The sequence below is a fragment of the Channa argus genome, chromosome 3 (genome assembly GCF_033026475.1).
Source record: "Channa argus isolate prfri chromosome 3, Channa argus male v1.0, whole genome shotgun sequence".
NCBI lineage: Eukaryota > Metazoa > Chordata > Actinopteri > Anabantiformes > Channidae > Channa > Channa argus.
The window spans coordinates 10926537-10942549 of NC_090199.1; the positions used below are offsets into that span (position 1 = coordinate 10926537).

A 16013-nucleotide genomic window follows, 5' to 3' on the forward strand; every position below is an offset into this window, starting at 1 on the left:
GCAGCCCCGTGTTACCTGTCATAACACGGCTGCTTGGAGCCCCAGAGCACCAGCCTGACCAGGCCACTGGGCAGCCAGAAATAATAGAGACTGGCAAGAAGGCAATAAGGGGTCACATGGAGGGAGGGAGAGGGGGGACAGGGACATATGACAGGAGGACTAGTGGAAGGATGAAGGCAGCAGAGTGGGAAGGTAAGAGAAGAAGAGAGGAAAGATGAATTTACTGTGGTAAGAGCTGTGAGAATAATGATGTGGGAGCAAGTGGGTCAATCAAGAAGCAAAGAGGAGAAGATAAAAGAGAGGGAAGTAAGGAAAGTGGCAGCTGTTCTCCCTGTGCATTACCTTCTAAAGTCTCTGAAGACACCTAAAAATCTGTGTAAAGGCATAGAAAAAGGGGGAGAGGGTTTCCTGACTTGATCTTTCCTGTTACGCAGTGTCTGACACCCTCAAAGCAGAAAAATAAGCTGTAACAAGACAGACACCTCATATCACTTCCCATTTGTCTTGAATCCCAGTTTATCTTTGCATGTTGTAGTGCTCCTGAGTTGTAGCCACTCGCCTGCAGAGACAGAACAGCTGAATTCACTTAGGCAGGCTTGGCCAGCAATTAAAGAGTTGGATTAAGAGTGATTGCATTTTGTGTCCTGAGGAGGCGCTGCCTGCCATCTTGAGAGGTCTCATTAACATGGCTGCCGTGGGCTGTGCTGAGCAATGCCACAGGCAGTTAAAAAATAATGGAGACATTATCAACCTTAATGCCTTGTACCTGGAGTGAAGAAGATTTTATAATCGCTACTGTGATGGGCCACAGGCTGCCAGTTGTGCAAAAGGGAAAAGGTTGGATGAAGATAACCCCTTTTCTGACCAGACCCCTGTGTGTTTTTTTGATCAGCCACTACACATGGGGAGTCTGAGCAGCTGGATTTCATTAATTGAGTGCTGGCAGCGTTCTGCTCTGGCGGCAGGGGTGAGTCACACTGGTGGGATTGGTCTCTCTCTCCCTGATATCATCTTCCAACCATAACTACAAATAATTATTCACTAAAATCCATTACCGGGGGTCAATCAAGTTCCCCAATCAGCTCTAAAGTCCAATTACTGGCGCCAAGGCTCTATTCGCGCCTTCCTGCAGATGAAGGCCTGGCCCACAGGTTGCCCAGTAAATTACACATAGCAAACAGTGAAGTGTACATGTGTGGGAGAGCAAGCTTCCTCAGGTGGGTAATAAAGCAGAGGCACACACTGGTCTCCCTGGGGCATTCTGACCGTACCATCTAGCAGCCTTCACCAGGTTAAATAGAATTAGCCCATGCAATGAAACGCACTTCGAATACCAACCACCAGTCACTCCACAGGCTAGAGAGCATGTGACATCCACAGCAAAGCCTGGTATTAACATCAAACTCAGCAGTTGATATAATAAGACATGTCGCCATAAGGGTCTTCTTAAAGAGGCTGAACAGTGACCCATCAGAGCGGCGTAATGAGTGGGGTGTAACATGTACACTCACTCAGGGTTTCACTGCAGCTCTCCAACCCCATTATCGTGAGGCTCCTTGTATCATTTTGCAGTCGTCTGGAAAGTCAGCCCCGAGCTTGGAGAAAATGCTTCTCACACACTCGTCTGTCTGTACAGAAAGACGACAGTGCAGCAAGCCGAGTCAGAGCAACCGGGTGGGCAACGAGGCAGGCAGTGTGTGTGTGGGCGGGGGTGTATGTGTGTGTGTGTGTGTGTGTGTGTGTACGTATGTGACAGGGGATGGATGGCTTGTATGTATGTATGTACAACATGTGTAGGAGGTGAGCAGGACGAGAGTGTGTGTGTTAAAAGAAAGGAGGGGGACTGTGGTGGTATGCACGTCTGTGTGAGGAGCAGAGCAAACAGCAGGGACGAGCTAGGGCTTTGTGGATCAGCAGCCCGTGACCAGTTGTCATACTACACACACAGCTCCCAAATCAGCCTGGTAGGAGGGCCAGACAGACATTTCCTTCAGTGTCAGCCTTCCCTCACGCTCCGATTTGACCAGAAAACAACCAAACTACAACACAGACTCAACGTACAAGAAGTAAAACAGGAACATCTGTCCATGCTACAATATGCTTGCGTTGTTTACTGACATTTGTAGCAGCCCCATTGTTCGGGGCTCATTCCAAACTTTGAGGTTTTGTAGGGGAAAAAGCTGGTTTTTGGAGCGAAATTACAACAGTATGAGAGTACCGTTCTGTTTTCTTCTGAGCCAGGAAAGCAATTTGACTATAAACTGCTGACACAAAGAAAGGCTGTCAATGTGAGCCCCTCCATTAAACATTATAAAACCTCATCAAAGAGCCGGTCTCTGTCCTCTGCTTACATTTAAGAGATCCAGCAAAATGCTAAACACATGTGGATGGGTCCTGTGTTTAGGCTAAAATGGCCGAACACGATCCGGCAGCATTTGAGTTAATCTTCCCTAGTGAAACCGCATGGTGTTGTTTACACTGGAGACTAATGTGTGTGTACGTATATGCATGCCTGTGTGTGGAGAACCTCCAGAGCTGCAGAACTCACTGTTCCCTTTTGCAAAGCCAGTTACAGTGTGTATGTGTTTGTGTCAGCATGATGGAGGAGAAGGGTGTTACTCAGACGTAATGAATCCATCTGCATTCAAGGGGCATTCTTTCTCTTGTACGCAGGCGGGAGCAAATGAGCAGCGACCTGGGAGTCTGTCCAGCGGTTGGGGGGCTCAAGCTCAGTTTTTCCGAAGCAGACCAGCAAGGACAAGCTCAGATTAGTATTGAATTCGTCCCTTATTCCCTTGAAATACATTTTCAAACACAGGGGAGAGGTTGAAATCTTCGCAGTCACACACACACACGCACACACACACACACACACACACACACACACCCCTACTGGATGTACTGTACTAAGCATTGCTTTCTTTGATTTTTTATTTTTAGCAAGGATTGAGACTAGCTGAGGAGGGGTCTGGCACCAAGGGTGAAGACTACAGTACAGCCTGTGCTCCAAGTGAGTGGCAGCTGCTGATGTCCTCACCTCTGAGTGACCTGGCACCCTAGGCAACCCCAATGAAGAATGGATGGAGGGCAAGAGGCGGGGGCTTTAGGACGGGGAGGGAAGTTGGCACTGAGGGCCCAGCCATTAGGATAATGAATCCAGGGCTGAGTGGAACTGGGGAGCCCTCTAGTGGCCAAAAGCCAGTGAAAAAAAATGTAATAGGACCACTGTACATCATTAATGTCAGAATCAGTTGAGAGCTTTTCACACCCACGTTTATTTTGGTAACACTACCGGCATTTAATAAAATGCTCTGAAGATGCCACTGATCTCCTGTGACACATTAAAAGTCGATCTTACTTCAGACACTGAATTGAAAGAAAAAAAAATTTAGGCTAGGAACTCATTGCTTCCATGATGATTACCGGGGTCAATAATACCTCCTTCCTCAGTCCTAATATGTCCATTAGCAGCTCTTCAGTGTGTTGAAGCTTGTAACTCATACAGAGGAGTCATAGGTGTCTTGGTGGCCTCCAGCACTACTCTCCTTCCTGCACAGTCACTCACTTTTTGAGCACAGCCTGCTCTAAGCAGATACACGTCATACTCATTGCATCAATTTAACTGCTCTACAAAACTCAATGACTAGGAAAAGTTCTTGTATCCATAACCTGAATTCTTAATCTTTTCACAGAACTGATAAGTGAGCTTTTGTCTTCACGTTGTAGATTTTTGCCAAGATACTGAAACTAGTAACTGGACCTTCCAGGTACAGGTGTACTTCAGTCGTTTAAACCCATTCACTGCAGTTGGTTTCCATTTGACCAATTAAGTGACTCTGGAAACCAATTGTCTGCATCAGTGATTTAGGTGAGTTACTTAGCAATCACCGTTTATATTTTTGACTAATTTAGGTTTTCACTTTGACATAAAAATTTATTTTTTTAGAATTTTCCAAAGAAACGTAAATTAAATCACCAATGATTCAATTTTGTAAGAAAACAAGAACTTCCAAGACGCTGAATCGTTTCTATAGTGACTGTAAGACCACAGATGTATAGCTACACAAAGTGGTACCAGCTGTGGTTATCATTTAAACTGTTCACAATCTTTACTCCCACCTGTATTTTCTGGTACATTTATAAATAGATTTTCAAAACATAGTAATACATTTTAACCAACTTTAATTATTTGATGTATCCTGGACATGTTTATTTTTTATTGTACCTTATTTTTCTTCTTTCTTTGTCTAAACACTCTTAAAGTACATTAAAGAGATCTATATTAACTATTAACTATATTAAGATTATTCAAAGCATTTGGCTGCTTGATTTTAGAAAGTCTGTTCATTTGACATCATTGTACACTGACAATATTATGATAAAAACAAGCAATCTATAGATAATGTGGGCTCTGGGAATAGCAATAGTTGTTTTGACATTTGGACAAAATTATTAAAAAATAAAAATTAAGCAGGGTACTGATGTAATGAATGTCATGTCTGTGTGTATGTTACACAGGCATATGCTGCTGACAGTAGAGTCTATTTCTTTACCCCTAATAAAGCAACTGGTCTGCCAAAAATTAATAATGTAGATTCTAATGGAGTTTGGAGTGTGTGACTTCTCTGTGTTTTAATCTCTAGTGGTGTCCAAGAGTGCAGGGCATTATGAAGTTAATTCTGAAAATATTAAAGTATGTTTTGCCTGACTTAGAAGCAACTGTGCAGCTGACTCATTCAGGGGATACCTGGCACTGACATTTCTGGCTCTAGAGTGCAGAATAAATTTCATTACATCTTTGACAAATCCCTGGACTAATATTCGTAGAGGTTACATTAATCACTCCCCGCTTTTTATATTATGAGAAAACAAAGAGAGAGAAAAGCTTGGCTAACAGTACCGAAATATAAAACTTTATTTACTTATACATTTAGGATTCATATTCCTTTAAGATACGGTTTCCCTCAAAAACAAAACCAGTGAATAAAAGACACTTTGATAATTAAGTTGTCCAAGAAAATGTGTAATTAGAGCAACACCCATGGCAGAAACAAGTGACTATATAAACCTACAATGTCTTATGCTCTCATGAACAATTTTCCTTTTTTTGTCATAAAGTCTGTGTATTATTGATCTAAGGGCAAGAATGTCCACGAAAACAACTTTTCACAGATTATACTTAGACTATACTTGCTTTAGTATTTTTTAAATCAATATTTATGGCATAAAAGAAATCAGCTTCTCCCTGTTCATAAAAATAATGAGTATTGTACAAGACTGTTCCTAAGTGCTGCAGTGTTGTCCCATGCAAAAAGACAGACCCAATGTCCTGTTTAAAGTCAGAACATAGCAGCAAAACATTTAAGAACTCTAAAACACGGTTAACATCTAGTGTCCAAGTGTGAATGTTTTTTTGATGCCTTAGATGAGACATGAAAACTGTCCAGTCTATCAGTCACATTGCTTTGGATTAAAGAATGCTAAAACTGAGTTTCTGTGGAAGGGGTGAGTCCTTTCCCAGGTATTTTACATTTCAAATTAAGAATAAAAAAAGAGCAGCTTCTTTTTGTGCCAACCACAAAGTCAAGGACACAGACACATAATCTCGCTTGTCCTTTTTGAATGGACCTGCTCTGCAGACTGGCACGAAGTCCTTCTTTAAGCAAACAGTGCCACCGAATACTATTATGTTGAAGAGGAGAAGGCTTTGAGGAGGAGGTCAGCAGCCAGGCCTGGAGATATGCCTCCTTTGGTGACCCGCTCCTCAAGCTGAGGTAGAACCTCTTTGACACTGGGGTGATTTTGGAAATGGCGCAGGACATTCTCCTGAATCAAACTCCACAACCAGACCTTCTGCTGGGCCCTCCGCTGACCCTGCAGTTCACCGCTCGATAACATGGCATCCCGATACGATTCCATCTTGGCCCAGACCTCTGCGATGCCTTCACCACTGTGTGAGGAGGCACGCACCACCTGAGGAGGGAGGGAGTCAAAGGGGAAGGGTACGATGTGTATGTGTAAGTTTAAAGCATCTGATTTAGTATGGAAAGTTGTACATGTTTTATGGGCTTGTGCCTTACATTTAAAATTATGTATGGCATAGCACGTCCTCCTTTGAGCCCTTTTGTCAAACTCATTGACAGCACTTTCCAGGTAAGCAAAGCCATATGCAACAGGCAACTGTATTTTCCCATTGCAGCATTGGCACAATTAGACTTTTCTTGAGAGCAGCAAACCTCTGGAACACTCCACAGTAGAGAGTAAGTCCAACTCTATGTTTTAAATCATCCCATGCAAATGATAGAACTGCTATTTGTTATTTTTATGTTATGTTTTTATGTTACTAAGATATGCTCCTTTGCTGTTTTAGCAGTTTGCCTTTTTTTGTAGTTTTCCATTTTTTATTGATTATATTTTATCCTTTATGTTAAGAAAAAAAAATGCGATATTTTTGTCTCTTTTCATATGGTTTAGCGTGTTTGCACTTGTATCCAGGAAGAGGACCATGGACCAAGTGAGCGAACCTCCTTTCTTTCTTTTTTTGCTTTATTCATTCATTCATACTTTTGAATTGTTTTGGGTCAGATACAGTACTAATAACTGGTTAGACAACCTGGAACATTACAGTGCACCCAGAAAGCATTGCAAGTGCTTAACTTTTTTCACATTTTGGTATGTTACAGCCTTATTTCAAAATGGATTAAATTCATTCCTTAAAATTCTACAAACACTGGAGTTTTTTCAGAGTGACCATGACTAAGGCCATTCTCTCTCGATCGCTCAATTTGGCCGGCAGGCTCTATGAAGAGACCTGGTGGTTCCAAAAAAATTCTTCAGTGCTGTTGAAAATTTTCCTGTACTCTTCCCCAGATCTTTGTCTCGATACAATCCTGTCTCAGAAGTCTACAGAGAATTCCTTGGACTTCATGGCTTGGTTTGTGCTCTGACATGCACTGTTAACTGTAGGACCTTATACAGACCGTATAATGTCCAATCAACTGAATTTCCCACAGTTTGACTCCAATCATATTGTAGAAACATCTCAAGGATGAGCAGTGGAAACAGGATGCAGCAGAGCTCAATTTTAGTGTCATGGCTTTGAATACTTATGTACTTTATTTTTAATACATTTCCTAATATTTCAAATAAACTTCTTTCATGTTGTCATGGGGTTTTGTTTGTAGAACTTTTAGGAAAATATTGAATTTAATCCACTTTGAAAAAAGGATGTAACATAACAAAATGTGGAAAAAGAGCTGGGGATACTTTCAGGATAATATCATTCAAAATTGTACCTCACATATAACCAAATAAGAAAACAAGTAGGTTTTAATTTTAGCAACATGCTGTATGTCAAAGAGCCATAATGCCAAAAGAATTTAAAAAATACTGTTCAAAAGATACAAACTGTGTGGGGTTTACCATCTTTTTGTGAAAAACGTTAAGCTTTTGACAGAGACAGTAAAAAGTGTATAAAGTGTTACATTTCAGATGAGTTCAGAGCTCCTGCTTTTCTTATTGCACAGGTTTTTCTATTTATGTATAAGATTTCTTTGCTCTGCACCTCCATCCTGGAAGAAACTGTCCTGCCACTTTTCTAACCATGTGTGTATTTGTCTCCACATAACAGCTTGTAGACACAGCCTGTTTGGAGATAACATTGGCCTTTAGCCCGTAAACATCTTACTTCATGTCTCTGTTAAGAGCTCGCTACTGGTGCGAGAGCACATGATGACATTCTGGGAAACGTTTACATTCAAAGCAGACAAAAAAGTAGAGCCTCGAATTTACAGGAATCCAAAAAGCCATTTAAGCATAAATTTAAACCCATAAATCTGCTTATATAGAAGTTAATCTTTTTTGAATAACTTAATTGTACAAAGGTGAAAAAATGACACATGTAATGTAATAAAATTACATGTATCATTTGGAGATAATTAGACATCAACTGGTAATGGCAAACTTGAATGATGAGCTGTAAAATAGTGGAGGCCTGTAATCAACAGCCAATTATGAATCCTCTAATTATATCATTACCTTAATAATTTTCACGTGTCCGCTGAATAAACAGGAAATCTAATTTTGTGAGACCAACTATGCTACATGTTCGCTTTAAAGCGGTAAATAAAACCATCACAACATAGAGTTTTATTTACTAATTTTTCTTGCTATGTGACTAGCTTGGACAAAGTTTGACCCTATCTGCTATTTTTTTCAAGATACTGTGGCTTTAAAAACTTTTGAAATAGATTGTAGAAAGTGTTTTTGTTACCCAAATTTTTCATAACATTGTAAGGCACAAGTCAAGCTAAAAACCACAAAAACATCATCCATTTTGATAACTATTCAAAATGAATGAACAAGGCAGAGGAAGAAGAAGCGATAATAAAATGTTAGAAAATAAATAGACATTTCTTCATTAGAAATGATGTTATTTAGGTAAAGTAATACTTTCAACACGCAAGGCATTTGGAAGATGCCACCTTGGGCTCTTTGGAGCTTCTGTTTTCAATTTTTAGACATTAATTAGATGAACGTACATAGATTTATCAGTCAACAATAGAGAAAATGTAATTACTTTACAGTCCTAATTTTTAATGAAAGTAATCTATTTTTTAAATATTACAAAAACATAGAAATGAAACTAGCATATCAGCATTAAGCATTGTATGTTACATTTTCACCATTTAACAAATCAACAACACAGGCCAGACTAATGAAGACAGTGAAAGAATAAATCATAAATTACTGTAGGTCACACACACAGAAAGGGGGCAAAAAGCAAAGTTCAGAACAAATAATGAGAGAAAGAGACTGTAAGTGCAGCCTATCAGCTTTTATGCGAGTGTGCAATTGTCTAATCTGCGAAATGTATTGCACAGCAGCCCAATATTCAGATCAGCAGAAGTGGGGAGAGGGGGTGTTACCTGGCAGCTTGCCCAGTGGGCAGATGCTGCATTGGGCTGGGAAAACAAAGAGACAAGGCCAAGCAGCTAGGCGGGTAGGCTGGGACATGCAGGGAGGGATGAGAGACTGCAGTACTGAAACCATTATGCTATGACATCATCACCATCACCATCATGATGATGATCATCATCATCATCCCTAGCTTTCCCCTCCCTGACCTCTCAGTGGGATAGCTTGTTGCATCCATGGAGCAGCCATACTTGTCCTGTGGCTGCCCAGCAGGCCAAATGTTCAACACTTGTCAGTCATACTGTTTATTTAAATGTAATGCTACTGGCTCACTATGCTGTCCATTAACATTTGGGTTGCACCTAATGATTTTTTTTTTTTTTTGTCGATTAATCTATCGATTATTTTCTAATTAAGATCTTCTTTATTTTTCAAATAATGTGTAATAATATATTATTCAATTTACTAAAAAAAAACATATTCAATCAATTATTTATATTTCAATATAATAATTCAGACTATGCACTGCAGGGCATTATTCATCCCCCCCAAAATAGGCCAGTCTTAACTGGTAATCTGTGTTTTACAGACTAATATGACGTCTCTCTACAATATATTTAAAGTAAGAGATTGTTCCATTCAAGTTGAAGGAATGTGGTGCATCCACATTTCCTCAGTAAACAGTTCCGTTTACTTCAGTTTAAATACTGTAACAGAATAGAAGAATGAACATGTAATCAGTCACTATTCCTGATCCCTGTCCTCTGCTGGTGATGGGGACTCGGCTGACAGCTGCAGGGTCCTGACTGGTTTGGGACTGTGACTGTCTCAGTGTCCACCATAACCTGTGGCACATTAGGCTGAACAGCTTTTTTCTAACTTCTAGCTTTAGGTAGATGTAAGCAAACGTATTCATAGCAGTTAGCGATTAGCAAACAAACTTGTTGTGGTGGATGAGGAACTGTGGGCACAGCTGAAATTAAGGCTTTTCTGCACGTTAATGATCATTTAAAAAGTGTTTTCCCAATATACTCTTATAGATCAAGAGTTTTTTTACGCCGGTACCCAAACGAGCACTGATGTTGTCCAGTCGAGTAAAGGAGTAACTTTGACTTTACATGAGCTGTCTGCTCCCTCTCTGCTGAAGACAGGGACCCTTGGCTGAGCTCCGCCCTCGCTCAGAGAGAAGAACTTTATTTTCTTATTTACTAATCTCAGTGATGTTTTGAAGAATTCATATCTGGTGACTTTTAGAGTGTGCAAGTGTCTAATCTGCAAAGTGCATCGCACAGCAGCCCAGTATTCAGAGCCGCAGAAGCTGGGGTTTGGGGGTGTTACCTGGCAGCTTGCCACGAAAATAACACAATATTACGTGCTCTAGTTTACCTTTAACAACTAAATCTGCGCACTGTGAGGCAATTTCTTTATTGTCCCAGGTACAGAAACTTTGTATACTGTTTATTTCTAGCCCAACTTGTGACGCATTGACAAATATTTGTACATTATAAAATTATTTAGTGACGTCCACACATTGCCCCCACACTAATTCACATCCAGACACAGTCATTTTCTCACACACATACACACACCTTGGGGTTCCAGGACTTGGACTGTCGTCGGAGCAGCTTGAGAGCACTAGTGTATTCAGTCTGGATCCTTCTAGCTGGCACCACCAGGTCTCCATCCGACTTTGTCACCACCACCAAGTGTGCCCTCTCAATGATGCCCCTCTTTATACCCTGCAATTTTAGCATTAAAGAGGGTGGATTAATAACTTCTGAAAAAAATTTATTTTCTAATAAATCTCACATCTACTGAAAGTTGCACTTTACTTGGAAAAAGCGCAATCAGGTCAAATTTCCATGCATTGACGATGACTGATATGATTAAAAACAAAATAGTTGTGCTAATTGAACTACTCTTTCACTTAAAATTATAGTAGTTTATTAGTTTGTTACTCAAAACTTGTTTTTACAACTGTTATTGCTTTAATGATCAATCAATTATCAATTTACACTGATAAAGCGATCAATATTCCCACATTCAAATACAGATTAAGTATAAATTCTATACCCTGTCCATCTTAACACTATGACCCTGCAGACAACAGAGTAACTGTCAGATTGTCACTCCATAGAAACATTTACTGTAAATAAGGCCTCCTGTAATTTGTCTAAACAATCTTTATGGATATACTGATCTATGAATAATTATCACATTAACTGGTTCCATATTTATTATAGTTATACTATAATTAATGTCATTTTTTTGGAGAAAGACTATAGTGCATCTGATTTTTTTGAATTTGACTAAATCTAGCCTGTATTAGATCAGCACACATGCAATTTCTGTAACTTTTACTCTTAGTGCTCCTCTAACTGCAAAATCACCAAAACCTATAATTATCAGACTATAATTAAGCTAATGTGTCATATTTGATTTTACCACTAGCAAATACCAATTTGTAATATATTATTGTAACAAAGGATCTGATTACATCATAATTTTCATTATGCATTAAGAAAATCCACATCTGCCAACTAACAAATGAATAGACTATGTGTGTTACAAATTATAACAGGTGTAATTTATTGACCGTCTTCCAATGCAAGCTATTTAACGGCCGCTACAATTTTGAATGATACAAGTCAAATAACATTTCCAGGCACACTGGGCTGAAATGGCTGCTCTGTAAGTAATTACCTAATGCTCTTGCGTATCGTATGACGGCTCAACCGATGAGGTCTTTTTATAGTCATCATATATACAAATCAGTGAACAAGCATAGAGAGGACTGAACTGATTCTGATCAGCTTTTCTAGAGTTTCAAAGTTCAGAGTGAAGTTTGAAATTTGTTAAAACTGCTCTCTGGAACTACCTGCGAACACTTAACTGAACAATAGGTTTGCTGCTGTTTACTGACCTGTAGTTCATCGCCGCCTGCTGGTGGGATCAGCAACACGAACATGTCAACCATGTCAGCAACTGCAAACTCTGACTGGCCCACTCCTGGAAACAATACATCAAGACTGGTATAAAAACTAAACTAAATAAACAGCCACCAATTTGGTGTATTAAAAAGTTAAAAATAAAAATGATTCAGAAATCAGAAACCTGTATGGCATTTTGAGATAAACATGGAAAATGAAAATCCGGGGTCTTACCTACAGTCTCTACAAGAATGATGTCATATCCTGCCCCTTCACAGAGAACAATGGCTTCATTGGTTGTTCTGGTGACTCCACCAAGTGTTCCTGAGGTTGGAGAGGGTCTGATGAAAGCATTCATGTCCCTGGAGAGTTCAGTCATCCGAGTTTTATCACCCATCAGAGATCCTGCAACAAGAGCAATGACTTATTTTTCAGCACAAATTAGAAAAAAAAAAAGGTGTAGTTTGAAGCTGTACTTTGAACAGTTATTACAGTTGTCCTAGTTAATTTTTTGCACCTTAAGCAGCACAAAAAACATTAATATTCACAATTTGATGCATAGATCTGTTTATTAGTATTGTATTTGCAGTGGATGATCTATTAGGGTGCTACCTCCTGTTGTGCAAGAGGATGGGTCAACAGCCAGCACTGAAACTTTATGTCCATGTCCTGTCAACATCTTCCCCACCACCTCAATGAAGGATGACTTCCCTGCTCCAGGGGGGCCAGACAGACCTGTGGAATGAACAGATCAAATCAGCACAAATTAGCCCTATTCTTCGTACGTGGTTTAACAAATCCAAGATCAAACAAGTAATGGGTGACGGAGGGGGTGTCAGGGAGAATAAGTGGGAAGGGGGAATAGGATTTTTGGAGCAACTATTAAAAATTTAAAGATGCTGCAAAAATCCAGAAACATGGAGTCTGACAAATTGTGTCCATTGATCTGAATCGTTTGTGTAATCTATGGTTTATATTGAGAGCAGGTAACCCCAACGAGAACCTGGGAAAAGGTTAAAATAAAGTTACAAGGATATTTTGGAAACTGGTGACTCTGTATTGCTTTAGAATTTGAGAGATTATCTTGTTTACACTGACTAAACCTGAGAACAAACCTGCTCCTCAATAGGTTTGAGATTGGAGATCAGTTGCTGGGACAACAAGCTCAACATGACTTTGAAAGAGCCAACAGATCTGGGAAAACAACTAAATTATTAAATTGTTGCTATGAGCATGTGTGTTGCAATGTTCAGTAATGTTAATTTGTTTTGGACTGAAAAAAAGCTATCCAGAGACAGGATTGGATGGATGTCAAAAGATGGATATAGGATGAACAATATTGCCCTCTACTAATATGATAAGCCTACACATTTTGGTTATATAAAAGAATAAAAAGAATCCTCATTCAGACGTAAATTAAGAAAGCCTTGCCTTTTAACCAAAAAGCACATTCCGAGTTTGCTCAAAATCACTAGCTGAATAAAGAAACCTCAAAAACACACCTACTCTAAAGGACACTGGCCTTCCTCCATTACAATTCTCCTGCTCCCTCGTGAAGGCAAGCACCCTCTGCAGCAGCACTTGTGCCAACTCTTTCTTCCTGGGATGCTGTGTCTCAACCAGGGTGATGGACTCAGCCAGAGACGCCCGCTGTCCTGCAATCAGCCCTTTATACATTTTATCCAACAGTCTCTGCTCGGGTCCACTGAGGTCCCGTATCTGATGGCTCAGAGCCGGGCTCACACGTCTTCCATAGTGGCTGTAGCGGTGACCGGGGATCATGCTCTGGTGACGGGCGTTGGAACCAGTAATGCCTCTTTGGTGGAGGCAGCATGTCCTAGTGGAAGGCAATGAAGACATGTGGCGTAAGAGGGAGAGACCAAATCGTACCATGTTGTGGTGGACATGGGGCATCTGGGAGGAGAAACGTGATTTCAATAGGAGTTTCAAGAATTACACAAACATCTGGAAATTTAGCGTCTCATTCTGTACAAAGTGACTTACAACTGCGGCAAAAATAAATCATAAATTAAAATCCCATCTGAATTAGCAGTGAAATAGTTACAAGAAACATATAATGTAATAATAAAAACATATCTAAAATACAAGAACTCAAAATTTGTGAGTAAATCTAGTTAAAAAAACAACAGCTAACGTACCTTTGACATTGCTAGCTAAATAGCAAAACCTGTCGTTAAGTGTTTTAAGGCGAGCATAAACCGTTATCTTCCATTGGACGTCAGGATAACGCTCAACAAGGCCGCACTGTGATTGTAAACACAGTTGTCAAATAATAACAAACAATTTTGACTCAGTGTTCATGAAGTTGCTTTAATTCACGCTGACCTCGTACCAGATGCATGAAGTTGACTGATTACACATCAACAGTTGTTTCATTGATTCTCTTCCGTTTCCGGTGACGTCCCTCACAGCTCACGACAAACAGTTCCGTCGTTAAATTTGCAATAAAACATGTTTAAACTATATCCATACACACAGCTACATACATAAAATACATTAAACGGAACGTTGTGATTTATTCATTTTCCTTTTTTTACGGAAGGTTTTATGCAAATAATTGCATTTTTTTAATATGTAGAAGCAGTGACTTCAAAGATTTTAGTCAGCAGATGGCAGCAAAGGTTAATTTTCAAATCAGGTCTGAAACCAAAAGTATGACCGTACTCATTTCCATTTATCCATCCTCGGTGATTCAGACATGTTTAGATTGTTAATACTGACACAAGTGAGTAATCTGCATTTCACTGCAGTGAATGAAATGAGAGATAAGTTAGGTTATTGTTTCACTTCAATATGATTAAACAATTTCCTCCCGACTACCTGTCACAAATTAAAATAAAGATGCCAAAAGAGCATAATTTTTCTTATTATATTGGTGTCATTGTGTGCAGTGCATGAAAAAGAGAAAGAAAAGGGCTGTTTGAGGAGATAAAAAAGAAAATACTTGCTACAGTGAGTATAATCAAGGCTACAAGACCATTTCCAAGCAGCTTGATGACCCTGTGAAGACAATTGCTGAAACGAATAAGTGTAAGATCCATGGGATCATAGCCCCCCCTTACTGGGGATGGCTGCAACAGTTTGACCAGAAGGATAGTTTGATTCGTAAAAAAAGAACCAAAGAAACCTTCAAAACAGATAAGTTAATCTCCAGGATCAAGACACAACAATGTCCAGACACACCTTTTTATTTTTGAAGAAGTAAATAAAATATAAAATCAATTAATATAAAGGAATAATAACGCACTTTATTAATATGGGATAGGCAATACACCCCTTTAACAGTTACTCTCAGTTTAAACCTATTTAGGAGAAATGTCTTTTTTAAGTTAAAGTATACCACCAGTTAACTACATCTGCAATGTACATACCAAAACGTGGATTGACAAAATATATACTGATATCTGCAACTTCTAATACGTATTTTATCTTTTTTAGTAGTAAAACAATTGAAATTTTCCTTAAAAAATGTAGATTCAATTACATGTAGCATCCACTTTCACCACAGTCCCAAATTTCAAAATGTAGACACTGCTCAAAACCACTGTATTTTGGAAAGTTTAGAGTTTTTTGTTTAATTTGTCATGCAGTGGTTAAGTACAATCATTTGTCCAATAGGCCTGCCCCAGAGAATGACTGGATTTTTAGTGCATCACTAGCTGGTGACAGGCAGGGTAGAGAGATACTCGCCGATACATTTGTGTTTAGACAATATAGTCTCCCCTCCACCTGATGTGCATGTCTGTGGAATTTGGAAGAAACGTGCAAACTCTTGGGAGGTAGGAGCGCTAACCTCTGTACAACCATACCACCCACATCATTCCCAATTGAATGAAACTCTTGCAAGCAGAAACCCAGACAAACATTTCAGTCAGTGATTTCCAGGGGAGTTTCCCGAAAGATTGTTGTAACGGTTTGAGTACTGTCACAATGTTTCTCATAAAACAAAGGAAAACACATAATTTTATGCATTTTCAAGCTATTTACTGTAAAATGAAATTACGCTTAACATCAGTACAGTTGGCTCTTAGATGCACTTTTAATTTTTGTGCCTCCCTAATTGAAGGTCTACTCCCTTACACACACACACACACACGGTCAGTGTCTATGAAAGTCCATGACAGTATCGTTATACATATCTTTCTA

The 16013-nt window shown here is 39.5% G+C and overlaps 1 protein-coding gene across 1 annotated transcript; it reads right to left on the reverse strand.

Moving 5' to 3' along the window:
* Positions 1–4891: 4891 nt before the first annotated feature.
* Positions 4892–14253, reverse strand: mmaa (metabolism of cobalamin associated A). Its single transcript, XM_067496587.1, has 7 exons — positions 14006–14253; positions 13349–13760; positions 12459–12581; positions 12081–12251; positions 11840–11925; positions 10506–10655; positions 4892–5973 (listed from the first exon to the last, which is right to left on the reverse strand). Exons 1-7 carry the CDS (start codon positions 14012–14014, stop codon positions 5686–5688), a joined length of 1239 nt encoding a protein of 412 aa, XP_067352688.1. The 5' UTR covers positions 14015–14253; the 3' UTR covers positions 4892–5685.
* Positions 14254–16013: the final 1760 nt, after the last annotated feature.

Bases quoted from the DNA above. Each gene is read 5' to 3' on its own strand.
- mmaa (XM_067496587.1), bottom strand. The intron at 12,252-12,458 runs GTAGCACCCTAA...CTCTTGTTGCAG, and splicing joins ATCCTCTTGCACAACAGGAG to GATCTCTGATGGGTGATAAA. The intron at 11,926-12,080 runs GTAAGACCCCGG...TATTGTTTCCAG, and splicing joins CATTCTTGTAGAGACTGTAG to GAGTGGGCCAGTCAGAGTTT.